Source organism: Centruroides sculpturatus, unplaced genomic scaffold (genome assembly GCF_000671375.1).
Source record: "Centruroides sculpturatus isolate CEXI.00-Female unplaced genomic scaffold, Cexi_2.0 scaffold1205, whole genome shotgun sequence".
NCBI lineage: Eukaryota > Metazoa > Arthropoda > Arachnida > Scorpiones > Buthidae > Centruroides > Centruroides sculpturatus.
The window spans coordinates 124,895-142,463 of record NW_019385402.1 but is presented as its reverse complement, the minus strand read 5'-3'; the positions used below and the strand labels follow the sequence as shown (position 1 = coordinate 142,463).

The following is a 17,569-nucleotide window of genomic DNA, read 5'->3' as shown; positions in this document are numbered from 1 at the left end:
GTGCCACAGTTTATAACTTTGTTAAATTTCTTCTGATTTTAATTTGTAAGTAAAATTTTATTATTTTTATTAATCATGAATTGCAAAAAGGCAAATGAAAAGCAACAGAAAACTAAAAAAATGACTAGAATTACAATGGAACTGAAAAAAGAAGACTGTTGAGAAATATGAAGGTGGCATGCGTGTTCGAGATTTTAACTGTTGCATACCGTATTCCAAGAACAATGATATCGACAATTGCGAAAAATAAAGACATTATTAAATCTGCTAACGTTGCGAAAGGGGTTAAATCAATTTCTAAACAGAGATCGAAGACATTAGATCATGTCGAGAAATTGCTTTTGCTTTGGATAACTGAAAAACAGTGTGCTAGAGACAGCTAAAAAGATACATGCTGATCTCATGAAAAATCAAGCAGGAACTAACCAGGAAAACGAGGTGTTTAAAGCCATCCATTTTTTTTTTTTTTTTTACATGAGAACGATTAATCATTTTTACATTACTTCTTATGAGAAAGGTTGGTTCAGTATAAGTCCAAACATCAGGAACGGATTAAGGTCGTATACCCAGGTTCCACTGTACTTTGTTAATATTGAAATTATTTATTGTGCAATGTTCATAAAAGACTGAATTTACTCTTCTGTATTTCAAATTGGCAATATGTTCTTTAAGTCTTACTTCTACTTTCCTTTTTGTTTCTCCTATGTAATTTTTCAGGTTTTCACAAGTGCGTGGTATGGAATAGACTACATTTGCTGAGCTATATGTATCTTATTACTTTGTTCAGGCTTTACTTTTTGTATTCTCTTTTGTAATTTTTCATAGGTTGGACTAGTTTTATATTTACTTTGTTAAAATCTTTATTTCTTCAAAGAAACCTTTGATGTAAGGGAAAGTTACATATTTTATGTTGGCACCCTTGTTTTTTGTTTATTTTGTTGATGTTTATTGTTGATTTTACTTTCCCATTTTTGTATTATTCTGTTGGGGTAACCATTTAATTTAAACTTCTCTTTTAATTCTTTTATATACTTATTTCTATTGTGTTGTATTTGTTCTATTTATAATTTTTTTATTCCATACTAAATGTTTTCTTTTATATATAGTGACGTATTTGAATTATAATTTGTAACTTTTTGGATATTTTTTGGCTTTTTATTTGGTTTAAATTCCAACTTTTCTTTTCTTCGTTTTATTACTATATCAAAATAGTTTATTTCATTATTGGTTTCATTTTCTACCTTAAATTTTATTTCGTTATACAGTTTATTTATCTTGTCTTTTATATCTTATATGATTAAACAATAGTAAGAATACAATATAATTATGTCATCTATGTATCTTTTATAAAATTTTATACCTGTAATATCATTGATTTCCTGGTCTATGTATATCATGACTAGTTCTGCCAGTTTTGGTCTTATAATGGATCCCATGCTAATTTCTGTTTGCTGCGTGTAAAATTTTTTGTTTGTGATAAAATATTTATTTCTCAAAAGAAATTAGATTCATACAAAATCTAATTAAATCTTTATAATAAATTATAGATGAAACTGTTAATTGTTTTTATCATAGAATTCCTTATATTTTTAGTTTATTAATAATTGTTTTTAAAAATATTAAAATAGTAATTGTAATTAATATTATGTAATTAGTTTATTATAATTAAATTTTTATTGCAGAAAAATGTGCTCCACAGAGAATATTTTATTGTCATCCATGTGTAACTGGTACACAATTTATCAACTACACAACTGATAAAAATAAAATGTGGTTTGCATTAACTGGACTTAGTTTAGAAGTATGTATGCTGTTAAATACTTTATATTAATTATAAGTAAATTAGAATAATATAAGAATTAGCAATTATTATAAATATAAAATTAAATATTTCATTTTAATTACACTTTGCAGTTATTCTTGTTATAATAATAATTAATTTAACATATTGACATATTCATTACAAATTATAAAATCACTTTAAATTGAATTAGAAAATACACAAATTTATATTTTGACTATTATTTTATTGATTATAGTTAATAATTTATTAATGTGATTGGATTGATCTATTATTGAAAATTGGGAAGAAAACCACTTGATATGCTTGATGTATCAGAAAATAATAGATATGCAATTTCATTTAGATCCAGTATATTTTATGAAGAAAATAGTTTATCAATTATGTATTATTCTGCCTATAATATATCCATTTTAGAATAGAAAATCAAGAAATACTGATTATCTCCAATGAAAATCAGATTGGAATTATAGGATTTAACTGAGAAATTTTTCTTTTAAATATATGTTAAAACTTGAGTATTTGATTCCTGACCTTAAATTGCATATAAAGTTTTGTAGACCTTTTGTGAATTATTATTATTTTGATTGTATGCTAAAATTCTGGTCTTGGTGTGTTCATTACCAGCAGAGCATTTGCAGTGTCACTTTCAGTCTCTGAACTTAGCTAAAGAAGAAAAAATACAGAAGAAAAGTGGAATGTTACAGTAGGACACCTTATTTATCACTCAACCCTTGTATTAGTATAATAGCATTTTTAAAATTTGTATTATTGATTGTTGTTATTATTTTAGAATTAAGCATAAATACGAAGGCAATCCAGAAAGTAACATATTTTTTATAATTTAAAAAACCCCAAATGAAAGGAAACATTTTTTATTTTATACATTTGAAAATCACACTCTTAAACTATTTTTCAACATAATCACTGTTCAAATTGAGGCACTTATATAAAATGGTGCACCAGCTTATTATTCCATCATCATAAAATTTTGCCACCTGAGACTTCAACCACTCAGTCATGCCTGCCTGCAGTTCCACGTTGCCGTCGAAGTGGTTTGTTGCAAGCCATAACTTCAGATGTGGAGACAAGTGGTAGTCACTTGATGCAAGATCTGGACTATGTGTCAGATGATCAACAATCTCTCATACAAAACCATCCAAGAATTGTCTAGTGCAATCGGCTGTGTGTTGATGGGCTCTGTCATGAAAAACAAAATTTTGGAACTCAATTTTTCCTGACATTTGTTTTGAATTGCTCTTCTTAACTTTTTTAATGTTTCTCAGTGTTTAATATTTCTGAGTTTATTGTTCAACCATGTTCAAGAAAATCCACCAGAAGCTCACCTTTCCTGACCCAAAAAACAGTTGCTATGATATTTCTTGCTGACAACATTTGCAAACATTTCCTTGATTTTGTGGGAAAACTTGTATCCCCCACTCTATAGACCTGTTTTTCCCCCCCTCTCACAATTCACGTGTTTTATCCAAGTCTCATTCCAAGTTGTGACATGATAGAGAAGTGAGTCATCATCTTTGTTGTAGGCTTCCAGAAATTTCAATGATGCTGCCATGTGCTGATTTTTGTGTTCATCTGACAAGATTTTTGGTATCCATCTGGCACAAAACTTATGGTAGCCTAGTTTGTGTGTTGCAACTTCATGCAACAAACTTTGTGAAATTCGTGGAAACTCAAATGAGAGCGTTGTAATTGTGAAGCAGTTGGTTTCATGAATCTTTCCATTGATTTTCTTCATCAGTTCATCAGTCAAAATGTTCAGTCAGCCACTTCAGTTTTTATCGTGAACATTAGTGCAGCCATTTTTAAACATAATGCACCACTGCCTCTCTCCACTTTCATTCATTATGTTGTTTCTGTACACCTCTCAAGGTCTCAGATGAATTTCAATTGGTTTATGGTTTCTTGCCAACAAAAACTTAATCACTGATGCACTTCATAACTTGGAGAATTTTCAATTGCAGCACACATTTTAAAAGTTTACAGTGGACAAAGCAGAAGCAACATAAACCATACATTAACACATCTGAACATTAATGAATGAGGGATGCACTGACACCAAAAACCTAGTCAAACCTGATGCCCATAATGGCCAAAGCATAAGTTACTTTCTGGATTGCCCATATAATAATAAATAAACTTTATGAAAAATATATGCTGTAATTTACAATAAAGCACTAATTATTTTTAAATGTTATAAAAATATCAATTTGAAAAATAAATAAGCTATTATTTTATATTTTAATAGGATAATAACATAATAGGAAATACACAGATATATTCTGTAGAATATAATCTAAGTCAGCCAATTCAAGCTCATTGTGTATGTTTTTGTCAATATCAATTTGAAGGAAATACTCAACCATCAACAGTTCTTGTTGTTGCAAATAGAGGATCTGAAAAAACAGGAAAAGTAAGTTACAAACAATATTAAAATGAGCAAAAAATTTTAATTGACGGTTAACATTTTATATTAATCTTTTTAACAGACTCTTGCAAAATTTTTTATTTCAGCAAGATATGATAAAACTTTATTTTTTAATTATAATATTAATAGAAAAATTTTCATAAATTTTGTAAAGCTGTATAGTATGTAAAGTATTACTCATTTAATTTGTTTGATATTACATTTATATAAAGATATCTTGTTTAAATAAATAAAATAAATATTTTCATTTACTTAAAGGCTTTTGCCTATGAAAATATTATCAGCTTACTCTACAAAAATGTATAACAATATATGGAAAATCACACTAAAATAGTAATCACAAATGCATAATAGCAAGTAATTATATTGAAATTTAAAACTATATAAGTAAAAATGATAAGACATTGGCAAGTTTTTGCTGTCTAGAAGATATATTGTATGTTAGGTTAATAATTATGTGATAAATTAATTGATATTATCATAAGATTTTAGACATGAAGAAATTGTTATTAATAAATTAGTAGGCAAACTGGAAAAACTTAACTTTTATTTAAACAAGTTCTTACAATGGTAATTAAAATTAAAAATTCCCCATTTAAACTTTCAAAAAATTGACATTTCAAATTTATGTAACTAAATTAATTTATTTAGTTTTTTTTATTAAAATGAACATATTACATTTTGTAACAGTGTTTTTTAAATTATAAAATAAATCTTTTGTCAAAGAAATTTAAAATAATGAAATAATTCATGGAAATAATAACTTTTTTATTTCATGTATTTCTTACAATATGCATTATTTTTTTTATATAGATTCATGTTTTGGAATTAGGTCCTCAGTTATCTGGCAATTTAGCTGCAGTATCTCATTCTGGAACAATAGAATTTTCTGATCTTTGGGATCTGTATGACTTTCCTGTATCAATCCAAGTAAATAACTTTTTAAACATTTAGAAATAAGAATACAGTGATACCCCGAACTTACGTGATAGGTGGGCCTGAGCAATAACCGCGTAAGTGGAATTTGCATAAGTCAGGGTATAATTTCGCAATTTGTGTAAAATCCAAGTTGGATATATGTAAGCTAATAAATGTTCTCGTTAATCTTATCTTGTCTTTTGATTCGTTCACGGTTACAAGAAATCACCACTTAGAGTCTCTCAAGTCTCCATAGATATAACAAACACAGAAATAAATAACACAAAATAAATTGTAGCTATGTGTCAATTCCGTGTGACACTTCCGAACATGTAATCTGAACAATAGTGTGGGGGGGAGTGAGTAATCAAAAGTTGTGTGGCGCTCAAACAAAAAACGAATCAGCGAGATTTGAAAATCGCGTAAGTCGGGGTAGCATAAGTCGAGGAATCTTTTACAAGGTTAGTAATTTATTAATAAATTTACTAAAATGTAAATTCTGGAAACTTTTGAAATTTCAAATATATTTTGTCTTTTGTTCATTTATATAAATTCTCAGTTTATTTTAATTTTGTGCTTTTAGAGGTCAGTAAAACTGTCCTTCAAATTTCTAATGTTTTATTTTTTAAGTCATTGTAGTATAACTTCTATATATTTGAAGATTGTGTGTAATCAGTTGAAAGTAAAGTCAATTGAGTAATATTCCAACATTATTATTTGTTCTATTTGAGTTATATTCCATTCCAACATTATGTACTTTAAGTTCATCAACATTAAGTTCACCAAAATACTTTGAATATCTTCTGTATGAGTCAGATGGATTTTTTTTCTACCTTTAAGAAAAAATCTAGAGTCCTAAAAGATAGTCTAGAAAGATGGCAATTGACTGAGAGATAAACAATGAAGTTCCGTATGTGGCTCTGTACCAAATAAAAATGAATTAATATTTAATTTTTAATGTAGAATGTTATGGAAGAAAAGAGTTGGTCAAAAGCAAGACTTGAACCTACAACTTTCACTTACTGTGCAGATTCATTACTAATTACACTATTCAGACTGCTATCAAATCTTTGCCTCCAGAACTATTAATAATCAAGAGATGGTACCTAATGCCTAGCTCTAGGCAAAATTACCAAATACAGATGTTTTCCTTCCAATGTTCAAAGCTTTTTCATCTCTGGGAGCAGCAAATAAAATTATAGATGCATAGTATAATGATGCAGTAGTAGTTCTTTGTTAATATACTCAATTTATGCTACAGTATGTAGACTTTAGTTAGGTATTTTTTTTTAATACTTGTTCTAATACATAAATGTGAATAATTTTATGGGTCTGTATGCTGTGCCCTTCATTTTACTAATTTTGTTATTAAAATATTAGTTTTGCTTAAATGTATCATATTTTTTGAAAAATGATTGTTGATAGCTATGCTAGATTTACAATAAGTATACTGAAGTATACTATACTATTTAAAAAATAATTTAATTAATTAAGTAGTATAATATAATTTTACATTTTTATCAATATATTTTTTATAGGTTAGTGCCAAATATGGTTTAGCATATGTAGTCACAAAATATGGTACCCTTCATATATATGATTTGGAAACAGCAGCACATCTTGCTACTCATACAGTTTGTACTGATATTATTTTTACTACAACTCTTCATCATGATACTCAAGGAATTCTTGCAATTTCAAGAAATGGCCAAGTAAGTATATTATTAAATTATGTTAAATAAATATTATTATTTTCTAACTACAGTGGAACCTCGGTATACGACCTTAATTTGTTCCTGGTGTTTGGACTTATACTGAATAGGACTTATACCAAACCAACCTTTCCCATAAGAAGTAATGTAAAAATCATTAATTCCTTCTTATGTAAAAAAAAAAATGGCTCGCTTTAAACACCTTGCTTTCCTGGCTAGTTCCTGCTTGATTTTTCATGAGATCAGCATGTATCTTTTTAGTTTTCTCACAAATAATTGCTTCTAATACACTGTCGCCAGCACACTGTTTTTCTGTTATCCAAAGCAAAAGCAATTTCTTAACATTATCTAATGTCTTCGATCTCTGTTTAGAAATTGATTTAACCCCTTTCGAAACATTAGCAGATTCAATAATGTCTTTATTTTTCATGATTGTCAATATCATTGTTCTCAGAATACGGTATGCAACAGTTAAATCTCGAACATGCATGCCACCTTCATATTTCTCAATAATCTTGTTTTTCAGTTCCATTGTGATTCTAGTCATTTTTTTTACTTTTCTGTTGCTTTTCATTTGCCTTTTTTGTAATTCATGATTAATAAAAATAATAAAATTTTACTTACAAATTAAAATCAGAAGAAATTTAACCCAAGATAACTAATCATTCGTCTACACGAGATGCATCTCCGCTTGAAAGTGAAATTCAGAAACTTTTCCACAGTTTATGCCAGTTGTTCTTTTTCTACCTTAATAATTTGAATAAATAGTGCCGTATGTGATGTAATTGTGTTCACATGTCAATTAGAAATTGGCATATGGCCATCCTGTAGTCCGCTCAACGAAAGTTTAGTTACTATGTAACTTTCATGTACATTATGTACATTGTTATGGCTGCAGATGTAAACAGTTAATACGTGATAAATGCCATTCTCTATTTGGGAAAAGGTACTGATCCTCAGAAACAAATATTAGCTACTTTTTTCATAAAGGAAATAACAACTATATTATATGGAACAAACTGTAACATTACTATGAATAACAGGTTCACATCTGTATCTTTGGCAGATGAACTATTGAAGTCACCTTATAATTTGACTTTAGTTGGCACTCCTAGAAGTAACAAAAGAGAAATTCCTGAAAAATTAAAAAATTCTAAATCACGCGCTATTGGTACTTCAATATTTTGTTATGACAGCAATAAGAATTTAGTTTCATACAAAGCCAAGTCAAATAAAGTTGTTTATGTTTTGTCGACTATTCATGATCAACTTAACATCAATGAAAATACAGGAAAACCACAAATAATACATTTTTATAATAGTTTGCAAAGGGTGCTGTAGACACAGTAGATCAAATGTGTTCAAATATGAGTCAAACCCAAAAGGTGGCCACTATGCATGTTTTATAATATGCTAAACCTATTGGCAATCAACAGCTATGCTATCTATGTCTCTAATAACATCAGAAACAAAATAAAACCAATGTCCCGGTGGGATTTCTTTATGAAGATGGGAGACAAACTCATGGAGCTCTGGCTACAACAGCGGTTACAGATAGTGCCTTTGAGGCGTGATATCAGAACAATAATACAGGATATTCTAGGTGATGTGCCCAGTGTAGAAGCTCCTACTCATTCTGCATCAAATCCGCATAAAATATGCTATTTATGTATAGAAAGCGCAACGAATGACAAAACACTGTTGCATGACATGCAAAAATGCGTTTTGTGGCCCCCATAATGGGAACATATGTAGCAACTGCGTGTAATCTTATTTCCTAAATATTTTGTCCTTATTTAGTTCCTATCTATCCATACTATTGTGCCATGTAACAAGTTTCTATTTTTATTAAACAATTTGTTGATATTAACGTTATTTAATGCATAGTTCACTCAACGAATGTGTAGTTATAATGTAACTTAAATTTAAGTTTAGTTATCTAGGGTTAACAAAGTTATAAATTGTGGCACCACAAACGTCTAGTCTGGTCTAGTACACCGATAGTGCTACTTGTTCATAGATGGCGCATATAATTGAATTAAGTCGTATATCGAACAAAAGTTGTATACCAAGCAAAATTTGTTTTGTCCAAACAGGACGTATTCTGAATTGGACATATTCTAAAGCAGATGTATACTGAGGTACCACTGTATAAATGATTTTAATCATTTAAAAATTGCATTAAACTACTAATATTTTTTCAGGACATTTGTACTATTTTAAAACTGATTATAAATTTCAAATATTAATTATAAAATTGCTTAAAATGAAAGCAATGATGATAAACTAATTACAGCTTTGTTTTTGAAGTCAAAACAATATACAATGGGTGATCGGTTAACAAACATAATCCGTTCCAAGACTTTGTTCTCTATCCAAATTATTCGTTAACTGATTATCAATTTACCATAGGTTTTTATGGAAATTTGATTAATTCGTTCTGGAAACTCCAAAAAATAAATATATATATACTTTCTTATTCTGTTTATTTATATGTAATAATAAAAATAAAATACATATATACAGTCTTGCATTTTTTATTAGTCATGTTTTTTCCATTTGTGGGGGTTAAAGAATCTGTTTAATGTCAATTGCTTTTCTCTCTCCAGGATTTTTCAGAAGTAATTAATAGTATTGTCATTGTAGAGATCCCCAAGCCTATTAACCTCAACCTGGTTTGGGTCTAAGACCGTTGTTCTGACATCCACTAGTGTAATGAGGGGGGGGCAAGGGTTCCCCGGTTCTTTTCTTGCCCGGGTTGCCCTTCCCGGTTGGTTGCAATTGTTTTCCAGGCCGGCCATTTTTTTTTTTTGGGGGGGGACGTCAATAAACTGTCATGCCCCGGGCGCCAGTTATGTTTGCTACGCCACTGCTGACATCCTCCCACTTCTTCAAAAGATCTTTAATAGCAGATATCGGCATTAATCCTATTTTTCAGAAGAAAACATATCTTGCTGAGTTTCTTGGTGTTCTTCATTCAAGAGTTCTTGGCATTCTGACTCTTGGGTTCTGAAACATGATCAGTTTCAGATTCTATTATGAGCTCTTTAATGTTCTTTATTTCTCAGATGTGATTTTTGTTACTCCTTTAACTTCTTGAGTCTTCTTGATAATACAGTATCTTTCTTAGATAAGATTGAACTGCGGCTTACTGTAGACCTGTTCAAGTGATACTGCCCAGCAACATCAGGCATCTTTTGCCCACTCTCTATCTTTGCTATTATACTCTCGTCTTTTGAAAATAAAAACAGACACAAAACTTAATGAGTGTCCGCTCGACAGTCTCGTGAATACTATAAAAGAATTGTTTCTGTCAGAAAAATAAAAGGCTGGAATTACAAGGGAGAGTTCCAAAGTTTGGAGGAATACTATCGGATCAGTATATACTGGGATGAGTGTCGATGTTGACATCTCCCGCACTCTGAAAAGTTTTGAATTGTTGCCTGAAGACAAGGGAAGACCAATCGGTATTTATTATTTTATCTCACTTCTTCTTGTGTTTGTTCTGTGAGGTGTTCGTTGTCCAAACATAAAAATCTTTTGTGAAAGTGTTCATTATCCGATTTGTTCGTTAACTGATCACCCACTGTATTAAAAACTTCAGAGTTTTAATAGTATATGGCATTCAACTTCAGTAGAATCAGCTTTGAATAAATAAATAAACGAATGAATGAATTGTTCTGATAATTTTAAATTTGTAAAAACAAACTATTAATTTTTAAAAATTTATACCAAATAACAATGTTACAGTTTCTGTAAATAACATATTAACTATTAATAAAAATTTAACATAAAAAATTAAAACAAAAACTTTTTTCATCCTGTCAATTATGATTTAAAATTAAGTTACTTTTTCTGGGTTTTTGTTTTTCCTATAGTTTTTGTTAATAATAGTCAAATTTTAATGAGAGGATAAATTAATATAGGTGAAAATGTTAATAAATCCAAAAATTCTTTTGTAAATATGAGTTGTTGCTTGATCTTATGGAAAGGTTATTTAGATGGTAAAAGCAGTTGATGTAATTCTAAAAAATTTCAAAATTAAATCATAATCAGACATTTCAAAATCAATGATACTTATCTAAATCAATAATAATATTATTGATTTAGATAAGTATCATTGATTTTGAAATGTCTGATTATGATTTAATTTTGAAATTTTTTAGAATTACATCAACTGCTTTTACCATCTAAATAACCTTTCCATAAGATCAAGCAACAACTCATATTTACAAAAGAATTTTTGGATTTATTAACATTTTCACCTATATTAATTTATCCTCTCATTAAAATTTGACTATTATTAACAAAAACTATAGGAAAAACAAAAACCCAGAAAAAGTAACTTAATTTTAAATCATAATTGACAGGATGAAAAAAGTTTTTGTTTTAATTTTTTATGTTAAATTTTTATTAATAGTTAATATGTTATTTACAGAAACTGTAACATTGTTATTTGGTATAAATTTTTAAAAATTAATAGTTTGTTTTTACAAATTTAAAATTATCAGAACAATTCATTCATTCGTTTATTTATTTATTCAAAGCTGATTCTACTGAAGTTGAATGCCATATACTATTAAAACTCTGAAGTTTTTAATACAGTGGGTGATCAGTTAACGAACAAATCGGATAATGAACACTTTCACAAAAGATNTCCAACACAAAAAAAACACACTCAAATTAAAGCTAAGTAGTACATTAAAAAAAAAAACCTTTAGTAAGGAATGCACTGAAAAATGCATTTTGTAGTTGCAAATGTATAAATAACAATAATAGAATAATAATTGATAAAAAAATGTAGTTTTATTTGCACTTTACCTTTGAGGATAGATGATGATGGAGGTGTAAACTGGTGGTGGAGGAGAGGGAGAAGGGAAATGAAACTAAAATTTAACTTACATAACATAATATAACAATAACTTAAAAATAACTTAGAAGAGATTAAAAAAAATTAGTGTTGTTTTATATATATTTTTATTTTTATTTTTATTTACTGCATTTTGCTTTCTTTCCTTCACTTTCACTGGAGAGAGGTTGCTTGGTAAAATACCTATCCAAAGAGAAGAGTCATTTTAGGAACATTTTAAAAAGTAGCCTTTGCCTACTTTTTAAAATGACTTGGGCAAATGTCTAAGTCATTTTTAAATGACTTAGCATTTGCCTAAGTCATTTTAGGAAATGACTTAGGCAAATGTCATTAATCCAAGCAGCAATATGGCCAGTGTGAACCTTTTCAGGATGTTTCTTTTCAATAAAATCAGCCACTTTCTGATAATACTGTAAGATTTCTTTTACCGAGCGAGGTCCTACGACGAAGCAAACATGTGGACTGAGACCAATGAACAGAAGTGAATAAAAAATGGTGCTGCAAACTAATGTAACATCGTATGGTGAGTTTTTGTTCATATCGTGGAGCAAAATTATGTTCGAATTTTATGTCATATTCTGAAAATTTCATATGCTGGGGCGTTTGTATCCCGAGGTATCACTGTAGTACAGAAATATCATTCATGTAATAAATTGTATGTGAATGATAAATGTTATACATATTCTTATGCTGTTGATATTTATTCTTCAACTGAAAATATTAGGTTTTTTTTAGATTGAAATATATGGAAAGATACACAAGTAGTTTAAAATAATGTTTTCTTTGTAGACAGATTTTCATTATACTGTACTTACAAGTTAGTTGAATAAAAATTAAATGCCTAGTTTATAATATAGCTGGCTTAAAGAATAAAATTCATTTTACAGAATTCTAGGATATAATTATTGTAATTGATATATATTTTTGGTGGAAACTTTGTATGAAGATGTTTAAACCTTTTCCTTAAATAAATTAATTTTAAATTCTTTGCCTGTTCCAGTTTGTAGAGAACATGTTATTGGTAGATCCAGTAGAGGTATAATAATTGGTTTTAATCAAGTTTTTGATTTGGAAGTTATAGTTTATTAATCTAAATTTATGATGATTTTGTTGATTGGTATTTTACGTATAAAAAAAAATCTATCAGCAGATTGCATAACTTTCCCAGCAAAAACACTGTACGTTATATTAGCACAAAATTGAAATTGTTTGTGATGATGTCTGTTGCGAAATTTTGTTTAAAAAAATACTCTTTTAATTATTATAAAGTAGCAAAAAGGTTAATTTTGAGAGTAGAGATGAGTTTCATAAAAAATTGAAAATCCTAATAACGAGTAAAATCTTCATTAAGTCCACCCCTCTTGAGATATGACACCTGACCTCACCTCTATCTCCTACCCCTCAATCTTTAAAAACAAACTACAGGAAGCTTGCTAACTGGAAAAGTATGATATACAGGTACAAGACACTATTAATTTGAGGTGGAGAGCATTGTGACAATGTCACAATAAATAACTGTTCATCTTCATACATTTTTAGCTATAGTACAGGGTGGAATATAATGGAGTCTCACATTACAAGGTGAATTAAGGGTATTTTTTTGGTTAAGTTTTAAAAATAATGTTGTCCTGCTAGGTGGCATGAATGAGAAAGTTATCAGTGGTCGGGTGAACAACAGGGCTTTGTTGTGGATGCTTTTTCAAAAATGCATAGTCTGTGACTGTGACTGTGCAATTTTATTTAAATGCAAAGGAAAGTGTTCCTGATCAGAGAACGATTTTGAAACGAGTCCAAAATTTAAGAGCAACAGGATCTGCAAATCCTAAAAAGTCAGTTGGGTGTCCCAAATCCATGAGGACACCTGCAAACATCGCTGCATTCAGAGCATTAATAGAGCAGTCTCCAACACATTCTGCTTGGAATCATGCCTCTGCACTCCAGATACAGATATTGGCTCGAATGTGAAGGAGAATTTTGTACTGTGACCTTAAGTTACATCCTTATGATTGCTCAGAAATTGAGTCCAGTAGATTGTGGAAGACATAGAGATTGTTGTAATGCAATCCTTACAGCTGTGCTTCCTAGTGGTATTGTGTGGAGTAGCAATAAAGTGCATTTTCATCTGTCTGGCACAGTGAACAAGCAGAATTTTTGTTATTGGGCTGCTGGAAACCCTGAGAACTCCAACAACAACCTCTTCACAGCCCAAAAGTAACCATTTGGTGTGTTTAGTCCTTTGTAGGCATCGTGGGGCCTTGTTTTGAAGAGGATGGCATCACTGTTACTGTGACTTCTAACCAATACTGTGACATGCTGGAGAATTTTTTGCGCTCCAAAATGGAAGAATATGATACAAGTGACTTTTGGTTTTAACAGGATGGAGCCACAGCCCATATAACCTGTTGTTCTCCTGCCATTTTGACAGAGATGTTCCCCGGTCAACTAATCTCTTTGAGAAGCTGTTGAATGGCCCTCTCACTCCCCTGATTTGAGCCCCTGTGACTTTTTCTTATGGGGGTATCTCAAGGCATAGGTTTTAAACATTGCTCTCGAACCCTACAAGAACTCAAGAAGACCATTCATGAGGAAATTGCCAAAATTTCTCCAGATATGCTGGTGAGAATTGAAGAAAACTTCAAGGAACAGCTCCAAATGTGCATTGCCTGTGACTGCCAACATTTGGATGACATCATTTTTTAAAACTTAACCAAAAATAACTTTCTTACATGTACAGTACTTTGATTAAATAAAAAGTTTTTTCCATATTATTGTACTGTTTTTTTTATATTCACCTCGTAAATGTGGGACTCCATTATGCCCACCTTGTACAAATGCTATAAGACTGGAATGAAGTACAGTCGACCCCCATAATACGATGATGGCAAAAAAATTGTGACAGTATTTGTACAAACACGCTAAAAAAGCTCATATAATTCGGTAAAACGTCGTTGCCGACTTGTGTCTCAACAGGATTGGTCGAATCTAGACCAATAGCGGATATTGTACAAACTGTTGAGTTTAAATGAGCAGCAGACCTACCAAAAACCATTTATTATTTAACGTCCATAAAAATTATATTTATAGTAACCCCTCAGTTTCCGATCAACTTTTAATTAATTATAATTAAACATAAAAAATACTTAAAACTGAAAAAAAATGAAAGAAATGCATTAATTTTGAAGAAAAAGCTTCAAATTTTATTTTCCTTTGTCTCGTCTTTCTGTGAAATTTGACACTGATCAATCATTGTTTACACAGCTGGATGACCTTGAGAACAGCTAGTGTCTTATTTCCCGGGACATTCTCATAGACGTCTCGGGAGGAAAAGGGTTTAAAGTAGGGTGAATACTAACTAGACCTATATTTTTAAATATTTTTAAAAAATTAANTAAGCCTAACAAAATTTTTTTTTTTAAATAATAATCATGTTTACTGTGTCGTTAACTCCTTTAGTTTCCACCAATTTTTAATATTTATGTAATTAAACATAAAAAATACTTAAAACTGAAAAAAACGAAAGAAATGTGTTAATTTTGAAGAAAAAGCTTCAAACTTTATTTTCCATTGTCTCGCCTTTCTGCGAAATTTGACACCGATGAGTCATTGTGTTTACAGCTAGATAACCTTGAGAACAACTGGTATTGGATTTCCCGGGACATTCTCTGACGTCTCAGGAGGAGAAGGGTTTAAAGTAGGGTGAATACTAGCTGGCTGTATATTTTTAAATATTTTTCAAAAATTACGTTTTTTATTGCAATTTCCGACCCCCTGACTTAATTAAACTTATGTATAATAAAATCTATTAGTTAAAAAAATTAAAAAACTATCGGAGGTCATTTTTGACATCAGAAACTAGCTTTAAATAACTTTACCGAAGTCAAATCTGTGCACTACAACTTTAGAACGATGAATGAAATTTGATATCAAACTCCCATTAAAAAACTATTAAAAAGCAATTAAGCGTGAAGCATGCGTCATTAAAGGTAAATTAAAATTGCGATAAAAAAGTTTTGAAAAAAATGGTGCACACACGGTAAGTAATCCTACAATTTTTTGTTTATAGCATAGTTTATATGGATTATTTCCAAAAAATTATACGTATTTTGAAAATGTTGAGTCGAATAAGTCTAGAATCGATTAATTTTATGGAAGAAAACCTTTCAAACAGCCTTAGTCCCTAAACTGCATACTGCCGGGCTGTGATTGGCTCATGTATTCAAGGACTCTTAGAACATCAATTTCAATTTCATAAAGAACGGAACATATCTACCGTGTTATAGGGGGGGTCGACTATATTTCATAAAAAACACAAACCTTTGAACCTTATAAATGTATAATGCATTTATAAGGTTCAGAGGTTTGTATTTTTAGCTAACAAAGAAAAATTTCATGCTGTTGTGTAGTGACACTTTTTGCCAGTTTTGGTTTTAGTAACAGTAAAATCAGTTGTGAAAATTTTTGTATTTTTTCTGTTTAATCTATAGTTTTAATGTTTTGTGCATTGCAACAAATTCACAATAAAAAGAGTTTTATCTTTAGAGATTTTATAATTTTTTTGCTTTGGCTGTTTCTCTCTCTCTCTATAATACACAACTTTATTGTTTGACTTGACTTCTGGAATTTTACTTCACTACCTAATGCTTGCTGAGAAAATTTTTTTATTAAACAAATGTTTTCGTTTTTAAATTTGATAATAAATCATTACAAAAATGGAATATTCAGATATTTGAATTTACATTTAAACTTAAAATTCCAATTACAGATTTAAACTTGAACAAATAAAATAAATGTATAATGAAAAAATACAATTAACAAAAATAAAATTAAGGAATAAATAAAAAATATTAGATAAAACTTCTAAGGAAATATAACATAAAAATAAAAGCAAAACCAAAAGTTGATTGTAAGATCATATATGACTTAAGGGTTTTTTGCCCTAATTTCTTTTCTGTTATATAATTCCATACATGAGGACAATATGCTTGTATCTCTGGTATTCAGACATTGATGATTAATTTTTCTCTTGTCATGGAAAAATAGAAATACAGTAGAGCATCGATTATCCGACTCAATTGGGGACTCAGCTTGGTCGGATAACCAAAAAGAAGGAAAAAAATACATTATTAGTATAGTATATTAGTATATCCCATGTAATTAGTATATTAGTATATCGCTATTAACCAACTTTGCGTTGAATTTTCATCTATATTAAGCCTAGCAATTTTTTTTTTAATAATAATCGTCTCTATTGTATTGTTAAAAATTATTTTAAAATTATTTTATTGCTCACAAAACAAACAAACAACCACTCATAATTACAAAATTAAGTCTCGTTTAAATACTGGCCTCCCTTCAATGGTCGAGCCGTTGATGCCAGCTAAAACACGCAAAAATCGAACAAAAATAATATTAACCCTTAACTGGTATCGTAAATTTTTCAAACGTAACTGGTATCATGGGGGCTGCGTGGCCCCCAAGCAAAATTTGCCTTTAGAGAGCAAGTTTAACAATGTGACAGTTCAAAAGTGCATAAATGCTAAATGGAACCCTTCTTTAGTATAATCAACTTTTATTTATTTATATAATTTTCTTTACTTAATTATTACAAGAGATCACAAAATTGTTACAACTTTTGGTGTATGCTTTTTTTAACAATACAAAAATCTACCCTATTGTAAGTTTTTACCAAAGATATATTTTTTTCTTGTTCTTAAGAAACTAATCGTATAAAAAAGTATCTCTTATAGCCTCTAACTATCATTTGTTAAAAAACCACAGGTAATATAATCACTTCTATTTTTAAGACTCAGGAACATTTTAAC

The 17,569-nt window shown here is 29.6% G+C and overlaps 1 protein-coding gene across 1 annotated transcript in view; it reads left to right on the top strand.

Moving 5' to 3' along the window:
- LOC111638570 (serine/threonine-protein phosphatase CPPED1-like) overlaps positions 1-17,569 on the top strand; it is a 30,335-nt gene that overhangs the window by 1,517 nt on the left and 11,249 nt on the right. The window contains exons 2-5 of the mRNA XM_023384301.1: positions 1,683-1,801; positions 4,068-4,232; positions 5,061-5,177; positions 6,704-6,877. Coding sequence (XP_023240069.1) covers positions 1,683-1,801; positions 4,068-4,232; positions 5,061-5,177; positions 6,704-6,877 — 575 coding nt within the window. The remainder of the gene's footprint in view (positions 1-1,682; positions 1,802-4,067; positions 4,233-5,060; positions 5,178-6,703; positions 6,878-17,569) is intronic.